The 24384-nt window shown below is 40.2% G+C and overlaps 1 protein-coding gene and 1 long non-coding RNA gene across 3 annotated transcripts in view; one reads left to right on the plus strand and one right to left on the minus strand.

Annotated features, from left to right (window-relative positions):
- Nucleotides 1-24384, minus strand: part of LOC311295061 — a 262848-nt gene that overhangs the window by 68437 nt on the left and 170027 nt on the right. The gene's annotated exons all lie outside the window — the stretch shown is intronic.
- On the plus strand, nucleotides 476-22994 carry LOC311295018 (uncharacterized protein). 2 transcript variants are annotated; one of them, XM_084416188.1, is made up of 7 exons: nucleotides 476-616; nucleotides 978-1307; nucleotides 17543-17857; nucleotides 18062-18376; nucleotides 18538-18828; nucleotides 21018-21074; nucleotides 22668-22994. In XM_084416188.1, exons 1-6 carry the CDS (start codon nucleotides 559-561, stop codon nucleotides 21071-21073), a joined length of 1365 nt encoding a protein of 454 aa, XP_084272314.1. In that variant the 5' UTR covers nucleotides 476-558; the 3' UTR covers nucleotide 21074; nucleotides 22668-22994. The 2 variants fall into 2 exon arrangements, with proteins under 2 accessions (XP_084272314.1, XP_084272315.1); XM_084416189.1 differs by lacking the exon at nucleotides 21018-21074 and having other exon boundaries at nucleotides 477-616.

Consider the following 24384-nt stretch of genomic DNA (forward strand, 5'->3'; position numbering starts at 1 on the left):
GAGGAGCAAATGAGAAATAAACCCCCACCAGTATCTTGCAGAAAACAAGCGGCGTCTGTAAACAGCAAAACATGATCTGCGTATTGAACCAAACAGGGAATGATGATTTTGAGTGTGACCTTGGTACCAGATAGTCTCAGTGAGCTCGTATTATGATTTACACATTGAAGCATTTTCAGACCTTTAGAAAACACTTGAAAACGCTAGTATGGATGGAGATACATTATCAAGCCTGTTTATTTCTGCTTGATTTACACTGGTTTGGACTTAAACTTTGTTCACTGCTTGTGTGTTTTGCCTTGCTTCAGAGAAGCTGTTTGCTGACCGCCTGAACTTTGCCTTTTCCTGGTTTTGAGTTTTCATTCAGGGCCAGAATTCATTTGAAAATGTAAGATCAGCAAAAGCTTGTTGATTTTCGTGATGTAAAAGAGGATGGACGTGCGAGTGTAAACTGTGTGAGAGGTTACACAACCAGATAAATATCTCAGTTCAGTCTTTCAGATCAATCTGAGTGTTTCAGACATTAAGAGTTACTATCGTGGGCTTTTCAGTGAACCGATGAAGAAAATGTTTCTCAAATTAGTTTTGCTCTGTTTGTGTTTGTGGCGTCTGGATGGTGAGTTTTAAATGTGTTTTTATGGTTTCAGTTGTTTCTGTTCTGATGTGATAAATTACTGGTTAAATTAGTCAGAAAGGATTAACATTCACTGTTATTCTCTTATAGAGACAGTTAATGTGTGATTTTGCTGAGAGATAACTCTCTTATTTGAGATTAAAGTTGATATTTTTAATGCAGTTATTGATTATATACAACTGTTGAACTATTTCTCATTTTCATTCATCATCTTTTGTCTTTGAACTGCTGCAGAATATTAATCACTTCACATTTACATGACTAAAAGTATTTTAGTGAAGCTTCATCAAACCAATATCAAGTGATTTAAAAGCTTTAATCTGTGAAAACCTCTGTTCTTCAGGAGTGATTGGTGAGTTTGTGTTAGTGAAGGAGGGAGATTCAGTCTCTCTAAACTCTGATCTTACTGAAATGAAGGATGATGATGTGATTCAGTGGAGGTTTAAAAACACAAAGAGGCTTGGAGATGAAAACACTGTAATAGCTGAAATCAATAAACGGGCCGACAGAATCACTGTATTTGATGATGTTCTTGGTGGGAGATTCAGAGACAGACTGAAGCTGGACAATCAAACTGGATCTCTGACCATCACAAACACCACAGCTGAACATCCTGGAGTTTATAATCTACAGATCAACAGTGAGATCAAGAGATTCAGGCTCATTGTCCACAGTGAGTAAACCTTTTGAGTGATACGGTCCCACATTTGGGATTTGGAATGTTCAGTGATGTCACATAACTGTCAGATTCAAACTCTTCAGACAATTTGAACTGCGGCGCAAACAAACATGGCGGCGCCATCTCACATTTTAAATCAAGATCATGACAGTTCGCCATGGAAACAATAATGGGGAAACGTTTTAAAATAAATGTCGCCTTGAAAAAACTCTCCCAGTCAGAATCACGTGTGAAAGGGTTAAATAGACTATTGGTTTCACCTGTTTTTAATGACTAAATTAAATTAAGCTTTCTTTTCGTTGCTTTATGATATAGTTTATTTCAGTCACTCTAAACTCTGATCTTAGTAATAGTAGTTTATAGTAATCATCAGGATTTTTAAATGTATGTAATGTTTGATAGAGAGCAAACGCAGTGTTGACAGAGCCGGGCTAATATGATCACACTTCCTGGTTCTAGTAAGAGCTCGAATTTACAGTGTAACTTTCTGTAATTATAGTGTACCTACAACATGTAAAGTTTTAGGAATAAAGCAGTAATAACAGAAGAATTAACAAATTATGTATACTGTCGGTATTTTAGAACTAAGCGTTACTTATTCTACTATTATAATACAACAATCTTACATTTGAGAGCAATTTAGCGAGAACAGACACTGCAAACCGTTCTGTAATAACAGTATACCAATACATATAGGCTTTTAAAAATTATAGGGTCCATATCTGTGCATTTATACAGGACTTTCTTTTAACAAAAGTGCACTGAGAACTAAAACTATTGTAACTTTTTCTTAAATACTGGAGAAATATACTCTTGTTCATGTAGTTACAGGGTAAGTGTGACTTCTGCGGGCTGGACATTTAAGTGGTGCTTGTTACTCTTTTCCTCCATTAAGTTAATACTAACACTTTCTTTTCTTTTTTTCTGTTCTATATCTATTTAAAAACTGTTTGTGGCGTCTGGATGGTGAGTTTTAAATGTGTTTCTATGACTTCAGTTGTTTCTGTTCTGATGTGATAAATTACTGGTTAATTTAGTCAGAGAGGATCAACATTCACTGTTATTCTCATATAGAAATAATTGAACTGTGATCATGTTTGAATTCAGCTCGAAATTCAGTTATCAGGGATTCACTAAAACAAAATAAATATGAAGCTCCAATAAACAGCATTAGTTTTAGTGTGTAATTGCTCTTTTCTGAAGTAAAAGTCTCTTTTTTTGATGTAGTTATTAGGTGTATATATATATATATATATATATATATACAGGGTTGGGGAGTAACGGAATACATGTAACGGCGTTACGTAATCAGGATACAAAAATCCAGTAACTGTAATCCGTTACAGTTACGTCAAAAAACGTAGTAATCAGATTATAGTTACATTTTAAAAAAAGGGGGAATACTTTCAGGATTACAATGGTTTAATTTAAAACTAAATAAATAAGTATTTTGGCATAATAACACTATATTAAGCGCTGCTTGATTATACAGTAGTTCCTGGTTCTGTTGCCAGTAATGACTCACGTCTGCCACGCGCTGGTGCATGCGCAAATAGCTTTCTACAATCTCCTCAGACGCAGATTGAATCACTGCTGCTAGTAGAAACGACGCTGCCTGCGGGTAAAATCGCTTGTAATTCATGGAAATTCCGCTGCTATTTTGTAGAAATTAGGAGAGTATCTTTTTTAGTACCCAAAATGTCCTTTCTTAATCTTTTCTCACGTAACGGGATGTTCGCTGTCTAGGTAACGTAGGGGAACTCCCACTGCCAACGCCACAAGTTCAGTCAGGCAAATTAAGAAAGATCACGGCTTTAGTCAACATGCAGGCCTATTTTAAAATAAACTAATATGTAGATTATGTAAAAATGTTAAATGTTGTGTTTTTATTTTTTAGTTAAAAATTAGTTACAAATAAAACAAAATAATCTGTAATACCATACATTAGCCACTAGATGTCTGTATAGCCCTTTACATAAATATATATTCAGGCCTGTGTGTATATTTTGAAAATATTGTAATGTACACTGAGCCAAATTCTTAATAAATAAAACATTTTTAATATTTTTTTTTAATAATATTTCTTCTTGCTTGACTTTATTTATATACGTGACCTTGAAGTAATCCAAAAGTAATCAGTTACATTACTTTCATATTATAGTACTTGGATTACGTTACTGAATACTTTTTTTATGAAGTAATTTGTAACTGTAACGGAATACATTTTTAAAGTAATCCTCCCAAGCCTGTATATAGACCAGCGCTCTGGATGGGGATGCCAGATCGATCCACCGGCTTGAGATAGGATATCCTTTCTCACCGGGATCGGCCATGGGGGTAAGTGCGACAGCCTCACCAGCTCTGGGTACCAGATTTGGTTCTCCCAACGCGGGGCTTTGAGAAGCACTGGGTGGTGCGTTTCCCTGATTCTCGTAATGACCTGTGGTAACAGGGAGATCGGGGGGAAAGCGTACAGCGGGAGGCTGGGCCAGGTCCGGGCCAGCGCGTCCTCGCTCCTCGAAAAAAATATCGGGCAGTGAGCGTTGTCTTTCGACGCAAAGAGGGCGACATCCGCTCTGCCGAATAGGCGCCAGAGCAACTGGACTGTCTGGGGGTGCAGGGACCATTCTCCCGGGGGAATGATGTCCCTGGACAGTCTGTCTGGGCCGACATTCAGGTGGCCCGGCACGTGCGCGGCTCTCAGCGAGCGCAACAAGAGCAACGAGCGATGAGCCCACACGAGAAGGCGTTCTGTCAGTTTGCACAGGTTCCTGGATCTGACACCGCCCTGTCGGTTCACGTAGGACACCAGGGACATGTTGTCCGAGCGGACTAGCACATGGTGATCCCGTATGAGTGGGAGGAAGCGCTTGAGCGCGTTCTCGACCGCTATCATCTCCAAACAATTTATGTGGAGGGATTTCTCCTGGTCTGACCAGAGGCCAAAGACCGGTGTGCCTTCGATCAGAGCGCCCCAGCCTGAGGTGGAAGCGTCCGTCGAGATAACTTTGCGGTGCGAGACGGCCCCCATTGTCACTCCCCGCTGGTACCAGTCGGCCGCTAACCAGGGCTTCAGTGCTGAAACGCAGCTCTGAGTCACTCTGATCTGGATGCGGCCGGAAGCCCATGCTCTGTGAGGCACTCGGGCGTTCAACCAGCGTTGTAGCGGGCGCATACGCAATAGACCCAGCTGAAGCACTGCTGCAGCTGAAGCCATACAACCCAGCATCCTCTAAAATGTCTTGAGAGGTGCGGTGCTGCCCGGCTGGAAAGACGCGGCCAGGCGTTGAATACAGCGCGTGCGCTGTATCGACAGGCGGGCCGTCATTGCCACAGAGTCCAGATCCAAACCCAGGAAAGAGGTTGACTGACTGGGCACTAAAGCGCTCTTGGTCCAGTTGACCGTGAGCCCCAGGCTTTCCAGATGGCTGAGAAGCACTGTTCTGTGGGCGATAAGCTCTGCCTCTGACTGTGCTATAATTAGCCAATCGTCCAGATAGTTCAAAATCCGCATTCCCTGAGCTCTCAGAATGGGGCAGAATGGCCTCCGAGCTCTGATTGCCGCGCGTTGCGGGCTCGAGAGCTCGAAACGGAGGCGCGGGCGCAGTGCGCGCGCTCTTGGTGCTTATATACGGCGGCTCGCATGCAGCGATAGCTGGCCGTTTTACACACAGTGTCCCGGTGGCTTTGGACGGGGAACATATAGTGTGAGGCACGATGCGCGAGGGCGGCGTCGGGGCCGAGATGTTTGTTAGTGTGTGTGAGCGCTCGAGGGCTGCAAAGTGAGCGTCTGCAGTAACCGTGGCAACAGGGACTGGCAGCGCGTGAAGCTTTGACGGTGGTCCGGCCGCAGCGGGACTCAGCCGTCACTTCTTTTCTCGGGCTAGGAGGACTTAACGGGCTCAGGTTTCACCGTAATCCTCTGCCGGGGTCCCCGCGGCGGAGGCGGTCTGTTTCGGCTGGTCGAGCGCGATCTAGGGCGGCCGCCCTGTCGTCGCTGCGAGGACGGAGGTCGAGCTGGACGCTGGGCAGGGCTTTGTGCAGGCTGGTCGCGAGGACGGCGTGCAGCAGAGCTTGAGCGTCGAGGTAGAAAAAGGTTCATAGCCTGTGTAGTTTTCTGCACCTCCGAGGAGCGGTCCACGATCCCGTGTACCGCCGGGCCGAACAGACCTGAGGGGGAGAGGGGGGCGTTGAGAAACACCGCGCGCTCAGATTCCCTCATGTCGGCGACCGTCAACCATAGATGCCTCTCAGTAACAGTCAGAGAGGCCATGCACCGTCCGATGGCCTGGGCAGCGGATTTCGTGGCGCGAAGGGAAAGGTCCGTCACGCTTCGTAAATCCGTGATGGAAGCAGATTCAGAGCCGCTCTCGTCCAAATCGCGGAGAAGATTGGCTTGTAGAATCTGTAGCACGGCCATGGAGTGAAGGGCAGATGCAGCCTGTCCGGCGGCGGCGAAAGGGCTGAAGTGGTCCTGCAAGTCTTAGACGGGAGGGCAGCCTTTGAGCGCCAACCAGAAGGCGGGCAAAGGTGCGCTGCAACCGCCTCTTCCACGGGGGGAATGGCATTATACCCCTTTTCAGCGGCGCCGTCAACCTGAGAGAGCGTCGATGAAGCGTGGGAAGAGACTCTCACGGAGAAAGGTGCATTCCACGATTTAGAGAGCTCGCTGTGGAGCTCTGGCAGGAAGGGTGCGGTTCTGGACGCTGGCGAGCGGCGGCGGCGATGTAGAAAGCAGCCGTCGAGCCTGTTGGGTGCTGGCTCCTTAGGAGGAGACCACTCGAGGCCCAGCTGGTCAACGGCCCTGGTGAGGAGGCGCAAAAGCTCCGCGTCCTCGCCTGCCCGAGTGCGGCCGGAATCCTGGACTGTAGAGGAGGCGGTAGACCACTCCTCGCTGTCAGAGGCCAGGATAGAACAGCTGTCAGCGTGCTCGTCGCACCCAGCGGCCTCATCCCCTGACGCGGCGGCAGCGCGGGCGGGAGCCGGCGGTTGAGCGGCCGAAAGGGGGGGCGGAGAGGGCGAAAGAGAAGCTCGAGGGAGGGGCTCCGGCGAGCTTCTAAACGCCTCATCAGTCTCCGGTGGTCTCTGTGAGCGGCGCTTCTTCCTGCGCGGCGTAGCAGAGACAGGCGGAGAGACAGCTTGGTCGAAAACTTCAAGTCGAGCCCGCAGGGTCGACATTGAAAGTTCCTCGCACTCTGGGCAGCCGCCCGTAGAGAGTGCGGTGGCGGTGTGGTCGCGGCTAGGGTGACCACCCGTCCCGCGTAGCGCGTGCGCGCACAGCGTTTGAAGCCCAATTCATGCGTCCCGCAAATTGAGACCGTGTCACGCATAATCTATGCTTGCTCAAAAAAAAAAGTTGGTCGCTCTATATCCTCGAGCCCCAGGCAGCCAAACGAACATTACTTGACAGTTCAGCAGTCAACACGCTACTGTTGCCACACCCACCCCTCAGTTGAACTGCTAACTAGGTTGTCGTAAACTTTTTCGTTGTTGTCATGACAGCGCGCGCACGTGCATACCAGACACACTGGGAAGGAACTTTTAGATGCGCGCTTTCCAATTCGAAAAATGGAGAAAGACAGAGACTGAGTCTGAGAGGCACCGCAGTCATCAATTAAAAAGAGAAGGTGTGGGTACAAGAAAGACTGGGAAAATGAATATTTGTGGCTGAAAGGTGTTGAGGGCGATACCAAGAGGGCTTTTTGTGACCTTTGCAAAACGTCCTTCTCAATCGGACATGGAGGGGAATAGGCTACGATGTCAATGGTATTTTTTTTTAAATACTTTTTTAAAAAACTGTTCCTGTGGTGTTGAGCAACTACAATTCCTGTTAATCCTATAATTTTATATTATAATTTATTTAAAGTGAATAAATTGTAATGAAAAATAAATAAAATTAAATAGTTAATCGTAAGTGGAAGTGCATCTGTCAATTCATTGAATGTTCAAAATATTATGAATCTTTATTTAGAAAAAAATACACATTGGTTGGCCTATTCATGAGCATACATCAGCAATTACACATGTTTAGGGGAATAGGGCATTATTAATATCATGTAAGGTGGTATGTGCTAGAAATGGGTAAACCACTATCAGTGAGTCTGCCCGTGGGGTGGGGGCACCGCCGTGCCAGGCAGTGTCCCACATTGTCCCTCAGAAACATACCCCTTGTCCCCCCTTGGGCTTATTAGCAGGTGGTCACCCTAGTCGCGGCCCAGGCAGAGAGCGCAGATGAGGTGGCGGTCTCCGTTGCTGAGCGGGGCGCGGCACGAACCGCAGGAAAAACGAGGCATTTTGAGAAAAACGCCTCATGCTCTTTTAGAATGAGAGAGTGTTTGTCGCAGTAGGCGAACACACACAGCAGTAAAAGGATATGTTGCCGGATAGCGTAGCAGGCACGGATGGCTGAAGGCGGCAAAGGCGGCTGGCTTCTTCAGGCGCTGTCCTAGGCTTGCTGGTCGCTGGTTTCAATGGCGGCGGCTCTCAAGATCCAGCGATGCGAAGAGCTTCGCTGAAGACAAGAAAATCAGAATTTCAGCCAACGAGCCCTGCTTATATACACACTGGCCACACCCACCTTGACGGTTAGAAGGGTGTGGAGGGCGCGAAGCGCCCTGATAGGGTGTGACGACATACAGGGCTCACTGGTAGGCTTAAGCAGTTGCCGCCAGGCAGCTAATGAGCAAGCTCATACAGCCTGCCGTGGTCTGCCGGCTGCTGCACTCGGAGCCGTCGCATAGACTGTGCGAACTGTGCAACCGCACAGGGCCTCGCGCCAATAGGGGGCCTCGCAATCCTGCTGTTTTTTACAAATAAAACATATCCAGTTAACTGGCAGAGCATTCATTTCGTTCGTTTTTTTTTTTTAAATAAGAGAAGATCTAGCGCTGAAATTTGTTTTTTAAATCAAGTGATTAAAGTGCTCGTTGCCGCTGCGATCAGTGGCGCAGATACTGTGTGTTCTCGTGTGGCTTGAGCACACGCCGCACTGTCTTCATTTGGACGCGCGCTTCAATCTGTTGTGGATAACTGCATAATGCACACAAATGTGTCCCTGCTTGATATACAACCACTGATTAACATAATCGGTTTTGATGATAAAAAAAAAAAACGTTATGCGAGAAAAATAAAACCACACAAGAGCGGATTCGAACCTGCAACCTCTGACACGCTTGGCGAAAGTTCTACCACTGGACCATTCAGATACACGTTGCTGAAATAGGCGGATTCTCGATGATAATTATCGAGCTGACTTGATGTAAAGCCATTTGTGGTTGCACAGCTAGTTGATTTTTCCCCTCTGAAATAAATAGCAAAAAGTCATAGCTAGACTATGTGCATGATGATTATGCTGTATTATTCTACTTGATAAAAACGTATTGCAGCAAGATTATGCGTGCAAAATTAGAACAGTCCGTGTGACTTAATTCATGCACAATTGAGCATACACATCAAAGAGCAGGGCCTCGCATTTCAAGTTCGCACAGGGCCTCGCACCCCACCAGCGACGGCACTGGCTGCACTGCGTTGACAATGAATACAAATTAAGGATAATTTTTTGGCTTCAGATCTCGAAGAAAGACAACTTTCCCGTAGCGTAAGCAACTTACGCAATACGAGAGAACCTCTCGTAAGAGAACTGCAAGCACATCATATGCTTTATAACTCAGTTTGAAATTGAAAAACAAACTTTTTGCAAAACATGTATACATATTTACTGTATGTATTTATGAATGTATGTACACATATATGCACACACGCTGCAACGTGATCTCATGAGAATACGTGTGTATTTTTACGTAAAGTGTAATTCTACCATACGTACATTTACTTATGTTTTATACACACAGAAACGTATAATACTGACGTATTTACAGCACTAAAACGTAAAATATTTACGTATTAACAGCACAAAAACGTAAATTATTTACGTATGAACAACTCTACCGACGTACATATTTGTAAATTGTACGTATTCTTATTTGTGCATATTAAAATCGTGGCATTAATGTTTTGACTCTATTGCATTCAAATGTCTTATCAATTACGTTTTCAGTCGCATTTATTAAATGCAGTTTAGCCTACTCAAGAAATAACAATTCGCTCTGTTCGTGCCTTCTGCTGCAAACTCGTTTCAGAGGATTAGCTAGCCTTGCAGTTAAACAAGAATACACTTTAAAACCTTAAAAATAACTTATTTAATCGTTTAACCATTTTGTAATATTTCGTTTATTTACAGTGAGACACAAAATGCGTTTTCTCCAATAGAACAATAATACACCAAAACCCAACATAAATTCACAAAAGACATCAATTTTATTAGCTTGATATAATCCAAATCTTTAGAATCCATACGTTTGCAAGAAAGAGATCCAAATTCAGCCCTTTATCCAGTGAGTGATCTTCATCTCCATTTCACAGGCTATCACAGCAGCGCAGTCCGTACCTGTCAAATCCCGCGCTCGTGATGAATTCAAATTCAAAAATTGCGCCCTCAAGAAGCGTTACGACATGTTTTACGGCAGTGATATCAAACGCTCATTGGCTCTCGCCACAGATTGCGACATGCCGTATTTCACTCGGTAAACTACATTTGAAATGGAGAAGCGCACGTGCCTTCACACAGAGCGAAGCCGGATTAACATTTTCATGTATTAATAACTTAAATTCTGCTCTGTACCTCATTCAAAACTATTATATACTGAAAGAGAGGACTGTGACTGCAACACATCGTCATGTGAACGACTTTTGGTACCGGTTTTGACATTTTCGCAATAAATAAATTATTGTGATTACACGTATGTTGTTTTTCTTCATAATTGTAGCCTATGTAGTTTTAAGAAATTGTTATGGGTAGGTTTAGGGGTAGGAGTAGGATTAGGTGCTAAAAAAATCTTTCAATGCTATATTGTTAATAAAAATGGGTAACGTTATGTTTAGGTTTGGGAGTGGGGTTAAGGGAATCTTCCATTTATCTATAAAACGGTAAAAGGTAAATTATACAGATATCTTAAAGGAGAAGTTCACTTTTGAAAAAATTTTTGCTGATAATTTACTCACCCCCATGTCATCCAAGATGTCCATGTCTTTCTTTCTTCAGTCGAAAAGAAATTAAGGTTTTTGATGAAAACATTCCAGGATTTTTCCACATATTATGGATTCCATTGGGACCCAAACGGTTCAAGGTCCAAATGACAGTTTCATTGCCGCTTCAAAGGGCTTTAAACGATACCAGACGATGAATAAGGGTCTTATCTAGCGAAACGATCGGTCATTTCAAAAATAAATAAAAAAGTTTAAGTTTTATAAGCACAAATGTTCGCCTTGCTCTGTTCTGTGATGCGCGTTCGTGACGTCACGTAATACGCAATTACGTTGAAAAGGTCAAGTTTGATGTGTTTACAAATGTGCGGAAGGAGGACCATATAAACATTTTCAAATGTATTTGTGTCAGTTTATCGTTTAAAATGCCCATTTCGTGTGCGTATCCTGAGTGTTTTAATATTAAAAAGCCAAAAAGAACATTTTCTTCAATTTTTCAAGCGTGACCTTTTCAACGTAATTGCGTATTACTTGACGTCACGAACGCGCATCACAGAACAGAGCAAGGCGAACATTTGTGCTTATAAAACGTAAACTTTTTTTTTTATTTTTGAAATGACCGATCGTTTCGCTAGATAAGACCCTTATTCATCGTCTGGTATCGTTTAAAGCCCTTTGAAGCTGCAATGAAACTGTCATTTGGACCTTGAACCGTTTGGGTCCCAATGGAATCCATAATATGTGAAAAAATCCTGGAATGTTTTCATCAAAAACCTTAATTTCTTTTCGACTGAAGAAAGAAAGACATGGACATCTTGGATGACATGGGGGTGAGTAAATAATCAGCAAAAGTTTTTTTAAAAGTGAACTTCTCCTTTAATGATATGAAAGATTCGTAAATATTTAACGTTTTGTAGCTGTAAAAACGTAATAATGTTACGTTTAATTGTTGCAGATACATCCATAGCATACGTTTCAGCATCTATCCAAACGTACAAAACGTACGTTTTCTATCTTTGAAAAATACGTATTAATACTACGTATTAACAATGAGACCAGGCTGTACACACACACACATATATATATACATATGTGTGTGTGTGTGTGTGTGTTTGTGTATATACTACATATACATATATACACACACACACTTACACACTAGGGTGGTCCTTATCAAGTCCTTTTTTTTGTGCAAAATGTTAGTGTCTTAACCTCTTAAACTGTTCCTTTTAACTTCAAAATTGGAAATATGCAAAAATGTTGACAAAAAAATGACATTTAGAGGTAGCTCAATCATGTGGAAGATTGCCTATGTTAAGCTGTGCGGCGTTATTGTGATATGCAAGTAATATTAAAAGTTGCTGCAAATGAACTACATTTTATTGAAATCAGAGCAACACTGACATGACAACAATTCAATTCAATTCAATTCAAATTTATTTGTATAGCGCTTTTCACAATACATATTGTTTCAAAGCAGCTTTACAGAAAGTGCATTTCAGAAATGTACATAGAGAAATACAGTTAGTTAATCATGTATTGATTTAGGGCATAAACATATCGCCAGCGTCGAGTCGTCTCTTCACGGGCGTCGAGTCGTCTCTTCACGGGCTTCGAGTCGTCTCTTCACGGGCTTCGAGTCGTCTCTTCACGGGCGTCGAGTCGTCTCTTCACGGGCGTCGAGTCGTCTCTTCACGGGCTTCGAGTCGTCTCTTCACGGGCTTCGAGTCGTCTCTTCACGGGCGTCGAGTCGTCTCTTCACGGGCGTCGAGTCGTCTCTTCACGGGCTTCGAGTCGTCTCTTCACGGGCTTCGAGTCGTCTCTTCACGGGCTTCGAGTCGTCTCTTCACGGGCTTCGAGTCGTCTCTTCACGGGCGTCGAGTCGTCTCTTCACGGGCGTCGAGTCGTCTCTTCACGGGCGTCGAGTCGTCTCTTCACGGGCGTCGAGTCGTCTCTTCACGGGCGTCGAGTCGTCTCTTCACGGGCGTCGAGTCGTCTCTTCACGGGCTTTGAGTCGTCTCTTCACGGGCTTCGAGTCGTCTCTTCACGGGCTTCGAGTCGTCTCTGCACAGGTGTTGGGGCATCTGTAGTTTCCATGGGAGGCTGGATACAAACTGGAGCTGACGATCTGTATTTACCTCGGGACTAGCGTCCCGAGATAACAACAGAAAAGCAGATGGGAAATAATTAGCGTAGCTGCTGTTCATAATATTAATGCATTCAATCTGATTCAACTGTAGTATAAAAGGTAATTATTATGTGAATGCTTGGCTAAAGAGATGCGTCTTTAATCTAGTTTTGAACTGGGACAGCGAGTCTGAGACTCGAACAATATCAGGAAGACTATTCCAGAGTTTAGGAGCTAAATGTGAAAACGCCCTCCCTCCTTTAGTGGACTTAGATATCCTAGGAATGACCAGAAGCCTCGAATTTAGTGATCTTAAAGAGCGCGATGGATTGTAGGGCGATAGAAGTTCCATTAAATACAGGGGAGCTAAACCATTTAGGGCTTTATAGGTCAGTAGTAATACTTTGTAATTGATACGGAACTTTATAGGTAACCAGTGTAGAGACGATAGAATTGGTGTTATATGATCATATTTTCTTGATCTAGTAAGAACTCTAGCGGCGGCATTTTGGACTAACTGTAGCTTGTTTATTGAGGATGCAGGACAACCGGCTAATAAAGCATTACAGTAATCTAGTCTCGAGGTCATGAATGCATGAACTAACTTTTCTGCATCAGAAACAGATAGCATATTACGTAGCTTAGCAATGTTTCTAAGGTGGAAAAAGGCTGTTCTTGTAACATATGAAATATGATTTTCGAAAGACAAGTTGCGGTCTAATATAACATCCAGGTCTTTTACTGTAGTGGATAAAGTAACAGGACACCCTTCTAAATTAAAGTTGTATTGTAAGAGGTTTTGTGGGCAGTTTTTTGGACTAATAAGTAATACCTCCGTTTTATCTGAATTTACTAGCAGAAAATTACACGTCATCCAGTATTTTATATCTTTAACACACTCTGTCAATTTAGATAATTTATTGTTTTCATCTGGTCGTGATGAAATATATAATTGAGTGTCATCCGCATAACAGTGGAAATTAATTCCATGTTTTCTTATAATATTACCAAGTGGCAGCATGTATATTGAGAATAACAGAGGGCCTAACACAGATCCCTGCGGCACTCCATAGTTTACTGAAGTTATCTTCGATTTTTCCCCATTTAAACAGACAAAATGGTAACGGTCTGATAAGTACGATCTGAACCAGTTTAATGCCTGTCCCTGAACACCAGTGTAGTTTTGTAGTCTATCTAAGAGTATTTTGTGATCTACAGTGTCGAACGCAGCACTAAGATCGAGTAAAACTAGTATAGAGATACAGCCTTGGTCAGAAGCTAAAAGTAAATCATTTGTGATTTTAACGAGCGCAGTTTCAGTGCTATGATGCGGCCTGAATCCAGACTGAAACTTTTCATAGATATCATTTTCTTGCAAGAAAGAGCCCAGTTGAGCGGACACCACTTTTTCTAATATTTTAGACATAAATGGAAGATTTGAAATCGGTCTGTAATTTGCTAGGTTATTATGATCTAATTGTGGTTTCTTAATAAGAGGTTTTATAACTGCCAACTTGAATATTCTTGGAACATGACCTAAAGATAAAGACGAGTTAATAATATTGAGAAGAGGCTCTGCCACTACAGGTAACACTTCTTTCAGTAGTTTAGTGGGTATTGGATCTAATAAACATGTTGTTGTTTTAGATGCAATGATAAGGTTATTTAGCTCTTCCTGTCCTATAGTAGTAAAGCACTGTAGTTGTTCTTGAGGGGCGGTAATTGAGGCTGAATCATTAGACACCATTAAAGATTGTACATTTACAATTGTGTTTCTGATGCTTTCTATTTTCTCAGTGAAGAAATTCATAAAATCATTACTACTAAACTGTAACGGAATATTTTGCTCAGGTAACGTCTGTTTATTTGTTAGTCTAGCCACGGTGTTAAATAAAAACCTTGGATTATTTTGGTTGTTTTCTATTAGTTTGCGGAGATGCTCAGCCCTGGCTGCTTTTAGGGCCTTTTTATAACGTGACATACTGTCTTTCCACGCGATTCTAAAGACCTCTAAATTAGTTTGTTTCCATTTACGCTCTAAATTACGAGTTTCTCTCTTGATAACATGCGTAGCACTGTTGTACCATGGTGCTTTAGTTTTCTCTCTAACCTTTTTTAATCTAATTGGTGCAACGATGTCTAATGTACTAGAGAAAATGGTGCTCATAGTGCTAGTCATTTCCTCTAGTTAATCTGTTTGTTTGGGTTCACTGAGCAGCTGAGATAGATCAGGTAAGCTATTTGAGAATCTATCTATAGTGGTTGGAAGGATTGTTCTGCCTGGTCGATAACGTGGCGCAACATGACAAATTTCAGCAGTACGTAGTATGCAAGTGACCATGTAATGGTCAGTGACTTCATCACTTTGCGGTATAATATCTATATCGGTTGGATTGGTTCCATGTGATATAATTGACAACAATCTCAAAAAAAGCACAAAGTTTTCAACAATCCCTCATTTCTGATGCTCAGCAGCCAGTGTTGACTTTTTGCAGTCTGGATAGATCCGTCGGTGATCTTCCACCACATGAAGGAGAAACTGCAATTGTTCTACAGAGTGTGTGAGATAGCCACTGTATTCTTGAATCAGCCACTCCTCTCTCGGCGTGATCATTGACCACTTTCATTGCATGTATAATTGCCTGTGCCTCCTGATAATCTGCTTGATTTGGCCAAAGTTCCGGGTCAATTTCAAGGAACGTAATCTCATTTTTTAAACCAAAAAATGTGCTCTAAACCCAAACAATAACCAAGGTGATCATCAATAGAAATATGTATTGATTCCACCAGGAAAGGTAAATCTGCTAAACCAGGTCATGGATGGATTAATTTGGATTTAGTTTCTACAATAAGTAAACTGAGATATGCATCTAAAATACATATTTAGGAATATATGGAGCATGTGGAATATGTGGAGATTTTTTGGGAATTTTACTAGCCAGGTACAATACCAATTCAAATGATCGTTTTTTACGAAAATCATCAAAATCTCAGAAAGTTTAAAGCTATTGAGCTGCCAGTAATTATTATGTTACTGCCATAAAAATTGGCATGCTGTATTTTCTTATATAAAGGAACAATTTGAAGGGTTAAGAGCATGACAACTGGAGACTTTAAAAATAAGGACCACCCTATTACACAAACAGCGCTTTAGCAACTTTTTGACTTGGCTTGTATGCATATTCAGTGTGTGTGTGTGTGTATACTACATATATATATATATATATATATATATATATATATATATTGAATGTACATACAAGCCACAATATAGATTGTTTCACAGCAACAAACTCCTGTACACTCACGGCACAATGAACAAGCAAAAGACAGTAGAGTAGAGTAGTGTTTTACATTTTTCGGTAACACTTTAGAATACTGTTCCTTCATTAATGAATAACTACACAGGAACAAATGAGTAATGCACTATTAACATTGTAGTAACTACTATTAACTAACAAGAAACTCTGATTAACGAATTAGTAAGTCATAGCGTTCAGTCGAATGTGGTAGTTCACTATTAGCTAATCAGTAACTACTATTTTTCATACCTCACTGAAGACTACTAAGAACTACTATATACAGGTTCATAATTAATATTAATAATGCATAATATATAATAAGGTAATAGTAACTCATTAGTAATTAATCAAGTGTTACTACATCCTTCTAAAGGAACTACTAATAATTTGGATCAGTATTCTAAAGTGAAAAACATGATAAATACCTAATATTGACTGAAGTCATTGTAAGCTTTTGAGGTTTTTGTAAGGTTTTGGATAGTAATGACTCAAGTGTTACTACATCCTTCTAAAGGAACTATTAATTATTTGGATCAGTATTCTAAAGTGAAGATCATGGGAACACACTAGTAATGACTAAAGTGTTACCAAATCCATTGGAAGGAATTACTATTCAAAATCTTACAAAAGTCTCAAAAGCTTACAATGACTTCAGTCAATATTAGGTAGTTATCATGTTTTTCACTTTAGAATACTGATCCAAATAATTAGTAGTTCCTTTAGAATGATGTATTAATACTTGAGTCATTACTAGTGGGTTACCATTACCTTTTATTATAAATGATGCATTATTCATGTTAATTATGAACCTGTAGATAGTAGTTCTCTGGGAGGTATGAAAAAAATAGTAGTTATTGATTAGCTAATAATGAACTACTACATTCATCTGAGCGCTATTACTTACTAATTTGTTAATCAGAGTTTCATGTTAGTTAATAGTAGTTACTACAATGTTAATAATGCGTTACTCATTTGTTCCTGTGTAGTTATTCATTAATGAAGGAACAGTATTCTAAAGTGTTACCCATTTTTCACATCTGTGTGTAGTTTGGTGTGTATGCGGCTAATCATTTGATGTTTGTGTGGAGAGTTACTACGCAAAAACACAATTTTTGGAAGAGTTTGATTTTGCAAGAGCTGTCTGATGTGTTGCATGTTGGGTGCGTGTTTTGTGGTTTTGTGTGAGTTTCCAAAAAACTTGAGCCATGGTTTCAGAAATTGTGTGCAAGCAATTTGAAAAACTGTTATACTACCGGTCAGTCGTTTAACATTTGTATTATAATAAATGGTCAAATATTAATTTAGCTACTTCTTACCACCTACCACTTTTTCAAGTGAAGCATTGCACTGGAATATTTATTGTGAAAGGTGCTGTAAAAGTATTTTGAATTACTTGATTGTTTTTGGCATCTGGTTGGTAAGTTTTAAATGTGTTTTAATAATTAGTTATGACTTTAGTTGTTTCTGCATCAGATTCACTGTTAGTTTCTCTAAATGTTGGATCTATAAAACACTGAAGCTCAAACAGCATTAGTTTCAGTGTGACGTGATTCTCGTCTGAAGTAAAAGTGTCTTCAGTGTTTGATGTTGTGTGGATCAGACCAACTTCATCAGTAAATGAGTTTTATTCTAAATAATCTCAAAGATACAATTATTAATCGGTTTTGTAGTTTAACTGTTTATATTAGTAATCCATCATAAAGTTATTTAAAAGTCTAACATTTAAACAGAAGAATCTTGCTGTGTTTGTACTTCAGGAGGGCTTGTTGATGGAGAAAGGGCAGTGTCCGTGAAGGAGGGAGATTCAGTCACTCTAAACTCTGGTCTCACTGAAATGAAGGGTGTTTTTATGATTCAGTGGAGGTTTGGATACACTTTAATAGCAGTCATCTATAAATGGTTCGACGGAATCGCTGTGCATGATGATGTTCTTGATGGGAGATTCAGAGACAGACTGAAGCTGGACAATCAAACTGGATCTCTGACCATCACAAACATCACAACTGAACATACTGGAGTTTATGGCCTACAGAGCAACGTAATGAGGATTGATTTCTATCTCAATGTCATTGGTGAGTTAAAAAAAAAACAAAAAAACATTTACACCTGTTTTTTATGACAAATTTGAAATTAATTCATATACTATTTTGATTATTTTTGTTGTTTTAGGATATTGTTTATTTTAAATTTAAGCTATTTAATGTAATAAACCATTTGTGACAAACCCTGTTTCTGTTTTTTTTTTTTTTTTTTTTTTTGTGTGTTTGATGATACAGTTAAAATATCAGTGATGGAGGGAGATTCAGTCACTCTAAACTCTAATCTTACTGAAATGAAGGATGATGATGTGATTCAGTGGAGGATTGGAAATGAAAGCACTGTAATAGCAGAAATCAATAAACGGTCCGACAGAATCACTGTATATGATGATGTTCTTGATGGGAGATTCAGAGACAGACTGAAGCTGGACAATCAAACTGGATCTCTGACCATCACAAACAACACAGCTGAACATACTGTATTTTCTTATCTGATTTTTATCAGCCTGACTGATCAATTGTCATCAAAATCATTCGGAGTTTCTGTCTATGGTGAGTAGAGATAATGTATCCTGTCCTTCAAATATTCTTCAAATATCGAATTGTTGAATCATTTTATAGTTTGAGATGACAGACCATATAAAACTCACTTAACACTGAACCGAATATAAGATGGTTTATTAGATTTGATCATATTTCTGTTTATTTTCCAGCTCGTCTGCCTGTTCCTGTCATCAGCAGAGACTGTTCTTCATCATCATCTTCATCATTATCATGTTCATTGGTGTGTTCATCAGTGGTGAATGTGAGTCATGTGACTCTCTCCTGGTACAAAGGAATCAGTGTATTGTCCAGCATCAGTGCGTCTGATCTCAGCATCAGTCTCTCTCTACCTCTGGAGGTGGAATATCAGGATAAAAACACCTACAGCTGTGTGCTGAACAATCCCATCAGCAACCAGACCACACATCTGGACATCAACACACTCTGTCACACATGTGCAGGTACCACAGCACTGATATTAGCATTTATTTATGGAATATTTTATTCTGATTGGTCAATCGCTGCATTCACATATTCTCTGATAAATGTCGTCGTCCATAGCAACGCTGTATTTCAGACCACACATTCGGTTTAGGTGCGACTTTCTCTCGTATCACACCACAGACTTGCGCTCTCTTGATTCTTATGTGCCGATCTATAGATCTTATTCACATCAGTGCCATCTTTGAATTTTAATGGGAATGAAAGCGAGGCTGAGGGATACATACTCTTGACATCTCTTCAGTGGGTTGTACTGTTATTTAATATGTTTTTGGATTGTATTGCTAATGAAATACTTCAAAAATATCCTTCCAAGAAGTTTCAGTAGACAAAAAACTCCATACATACAGCTTTTTACAGCTGATGCCATTGAAAACATGGTAAGTCTATTGCTTCCATACCTGTCATGGCGCTGCTCTGAATAAGGTCTATAGTGGGTCTGGTTTAGTTATTTGGAGAATCTTTAAGCAGTGAAGTGGCCTCTAGATGGGGTCTGGTCATGTGCGATGAAGCACACGGGTAGACGGCATTGGTTTGTCTGATCATTTTTTGTACGGCCACGATGACGAGACGCAGATGTAAGCACTGATAAGGGAGTCGGCCATTTTAAGTGCTCATAATCAATCACATAATCCTTCCAGTAGTGGCGGGCGCTTTCTAAACACTCTTTGTGGAGCTTTGAAACTTTGTGAATCATTTGTTTTGAACCTGTGATTTGGAGCATGTATCAAACTTCTAAAGTCACATGATTTCAGAAAACGAGGGTTCATTACACACCATAACTGTTTGTAAATGATTCAAAATTTCAATGTTTCAACAAGAAACTCATGAACCCATGAATGAACCAGCGTCCATATATAATTTTTACCTGATTTATAATCAATTTGAACTGTTCTTTCTATGACTGGTTCACTGTTGGTCTCTCTAAATGTTGGTTCTATAAAACACTGAAGCTCAAACAGCATTAGTTTCAGTGTGACGTGATTCTCGTCTGAAGTAAAAGTGTTTTCTGTGTTTGATGTTGTGTGGAGCTCAGACCAACTTCATGAGAAAATCAGAGTTTTATTTAATATGAGATGCAATGATTTGTTAGCCTGGGTGCCAGCCCGAACCCCACCCACAACATTTTTTGGTCGGGAAGTTCGGTCTGGACTCGATCCGTTGAGGAGTAATTTTGCTCGGCTCCCAGAAGGCCGAGCCAATCAAATTGCCAGGGCGGGCTTTAATCGATGATGGAGAGATGATCTGCGGTTACGTAATCACCCACGTCACCAAAGAGCGCTTGGGTTGAATTGGTTTTCAACAAAGAGGACTTCAGCAGGAGAATTGAGATGTTTAGATTCCGCTATCGCGTCTGTTATAAAATAAAATCGACAGCGCATTAATTAAAAAATACGAACAGAGAACCGCAATCAAGGCATTTGTCGATCAGAAAGATGTGTTTGCCGTCCTTCCTACGGGATTCGGCAAAAGTTTAATTTATCAGCTGACTCCGATGGTCACTAAGAAAATGGGACACAATGAAAACCCTGTGGTGGTCATTGTGGTTTCTCCTTTGGTCGCACTCATGGAGTGCTTTATTATTACTTTACTCATTACTTTACTACTTCTTCCTGCGTGTGTGCAGTTGAGCTCTGTTGACAACTATGCATCGCTCAACATACGTCACTTACTGTGTTGCTCTGATTGGTTGTAGGTCTATCCAATTGAATGCAGAGGGGTTTTTTTCCTGGTTCGGTTAAGACACGCCTCATAATCAAAGCCCTATGGAGCAGTATCAGACTCACATTCTGACTAGAATATGAGTATGACGAAGTCAGGCTAATGAGACTAAACACAGATTCAGTGTTACTGTCTATGGTGAGACAGAAATTACACGAAATGAATAATTTCTCATATATTTTTACACCGTTATTTCAGAAGTATTTATAAAACAAACAAAACACTTACTCATTTAAGACCACATACACAATTATTGAATCACTTTCTTTTTACATTATCGTTTTTAATTAGTCTTTCATTTGATCGTTTTAGTATGACATTCACCTCTCTGACAGTGTAATCTTGTTGAATTTGTTTATTAAGCTGATATCTGTCTTTTATTGTAGATCAGACTGACTCATTCACTCTAATGATTGTCTCTTTTTAGCTGCTACAACACCAGACCCACAGATTCCTTCAGGTCCTTCTTCAAGTTCTCCTTGAGGTTCTGCAAACTAGCTCACAAACTTGTTGATCATATTTGGCATTGTGCAGTATATTATGTGTTGTTGAACATGTGTTTTACAGAGTCACTCTTGTTGGTCTTCAGTTTTAGAATTTCGTAACAAAAGTAAAAGACACAGAGACTCCATTATAGGCCTCACAAAATGCTCACTCAATTCCCATAATGCTCATCGACTCATATCCCCAAATACTGCCTGACTTTTATCCCATAATTCTCACCGACTCACATCCCATAATACTCACTGACTCATATCCCATAATACTCACTGACTCATATCCCATAATACTCACTGACTCATATCCCATAATTCTCACGACTCATATCCCATAATGCTCATCGACTCATATCCCATAATACTAACTGACTCATATCCCATAATACTCACCGACTCATATCCCATAATGCTCATCGACTCATATCCCAAAATACTCACTGACTCATATCCCATAATACTCACTGACTCATATCCCATAATGCTCATCGACTCATATCCCATAATACTCACTGACTCATATCCCATAATACTCACTGACTTATATCCCATAATACTCACCGACTCATATCCCATAATACTCACTGACTTTTATCCCATAATACTCACCGACTCATATCCCATAATACTCACCGACTCATATCCCATAATACTCACTGACTTATATCCCATAATACTCACCGACTCATATCCCATAATACTCACAGACTCATATCCCATAATACTCACCGACTCATATCACAAAATACTCACCGACTCATATCCCATAATACTCACCGACTCATATCCCATAATACTCACTGACTCATATCCCATAATACTCACCGACTCATATCCCATAATACTCACTGACTTTTATCCCATAATACTCACCGACTCATATCCCATAATACTCACCGACTCATATCCCATAATACTCACTGACTCATATCCCATAATACTCACCGACTCATATCCCATAATACTCACTGACTTTTATCCCATAATACTCACCGACTCATATCCCAAAATACTCACTGACTCATATCCCATAATACTCACTGACTCATATCCCATAATGCTCATCGACTCATATCCCATAATACTCACTGACTCATATCCCATAATACTCACTGACTTATATCCCATAATACTCACCGACTCATATCCCATAATACTCACTGACTTTTATCCCATAATACTCACCGACTCATATCCCATAATACTCACAGACTCATATCCCATAATACTCACCGACTCATATCACAAAATACTCACCGACTCATATCCCATAATACTCACCGACTCATATCCCATAATACTCACTGACTCATATCCCATAATACTCACCGACTCATATCCCATAATACTCACTGACTTTTATCCCATAATACTCACCGACTCATATCCCATAATACTCACCGACTCATATCCCATAATACTCACTGACTCATATCCCATAATACTCACCGACTCATATCCCATAATACTCACTGACTTTTATCCCATAATACTCACCGACTCATATCCCATAATACTCACTGACTCATATCCCATAACACTCACTGTTTTTCTCCTTTGACTCTGTGTTTGTGTTACAGGAATCTGAGATGACGGAGGTGATTTACACGTTTCACCACAGAACAGTCATCAAACTCTGTGATTCTGTTTCTCACAAATGATGATCTGATCACAACAACTGCATCTGGCTTTACACTATTACGGTTTCAGATATAATAATATAATAAATATAATCTGATTTGTTGTTTTGTTTTGTCATTTATATTTCCTCTAAGTGATCTTTGAGTTTATTGTGATCCTGAATGATAAATACTGTAGATTTCCCAAGACTTTAAATATTTAGTATAACATGCTTTATCCTCCATATGTGTCTGCTTGTGTTTATCAATAAAGTTTTCTCACTCTGAGGTTCAAGAGTCTCTCCATGTTTTATGTTAAAATTACTATATTGTTGTATATGTATATTATTTCCTCTTTCGGAAAGTCATTGAAACGCTAACGTGGATTTTGTTTTCCTTTTTGATTAAATGAACACACAAAAATGTGTTAGAGACGTTGGTTCACTAAAATGTTGACTAAAGTGTATTTTTTCCAAGCCTTGTTACAGTTATATAGCCACCATAGTATACAGCTAAACTATGAGGATCGTATAAGCTCATCATACTTGAGTTTCAGGAAACACCTACACTTCTCAGTTTCTTCAGAAGAGAACACCAGGGTAAACTCACATGTGTGTCACGTAGAGTTTCAAAAGAGTTATTTTGCTCAGATTTCCCAAAATACCAAAGTAGGATATGCAATCAAAAAACAGAGATCTTGTTATAAACTCAACAAAACATCACATTTTCCAAAGACCAAATGCAAATTTCTCTTAATGATCAATTTCAGGTTACTGTGTTTGCTCATTAACAGTCACTGATGAATTTTGTTGCAACAATGCAGGCAAATGTTATAAATGTTATTCACTGGTTTTGGGATCAAAATGGATGCTGCAACGGTTTTCTCCTATGTTTTATCTGTACGGAAATGTGGTTAGATCTGTTGGGTGGATAAACAGCTTCTGCTGAATGTTTGTGGAGCGTTTTACGATAAACTCCTGCACGTACACTTCAATAGTGCACGCTTTCACTGCGTGATGTACCCTATTTAAATGCAGTGTAAATTCCCCAAAAAATCAAGATATGAGGATAAAATCTGGAAGACCTTTCATATCTTTTTTATACTTGTGTCACATGACAGAGTTAAGCAATATCACACGAGCAAGAGTGCTTTTTTCCAGAACATCAGCACGATTGCAAATGTGATACTGGTTTTTGCAACAGTTCAACAAACAAGTTAACATTGAGTTACATTTTGGACATAATATTATGTTTCTGCTCTTTTTCACAACGAATATAATTTCAAATAAATCCACACAGTCAATGATTCAAAGACCCATTATTAAATACAGTCACTTGCATCATTCCTGAAGTTAGTGAATGATGAATGATTCAGTGAGTCACTCATTCAGTCACCGCCTGCATCTGAAATTGCATACTTCCCTACTATATAGTAGGTGAAAAGCAGAATGTGACAAAAGAAGTATGTCTGAATGCACTGCACTGTAAATGATTTCTGTTGTTTTCACAGCATTATACTGTTTTTCTCAACAGTTTCTTACTGTATAACCTATGTACGGTATGTTACTGTAGATTTTGTTGCTTTCACAGTATTATTTTGTATTTTCAACAGTTATGTACTGTGCACACAGTTGACAGTATGTTACTGTATATTTTCAATGCATTCTGGGAAAATATT

This window comes from Rutilus rutilus (assembly GCF_951802725.1).
Source record: "Rutilus rutilus genome assembly, chromosome: 8".
Lineage (NCBI taxonomy): Eukaryota > Metazoa > Chordata > Actinopteri > Cypriniformes > Leuciscidae > Rutilus > Rutilus rutilus.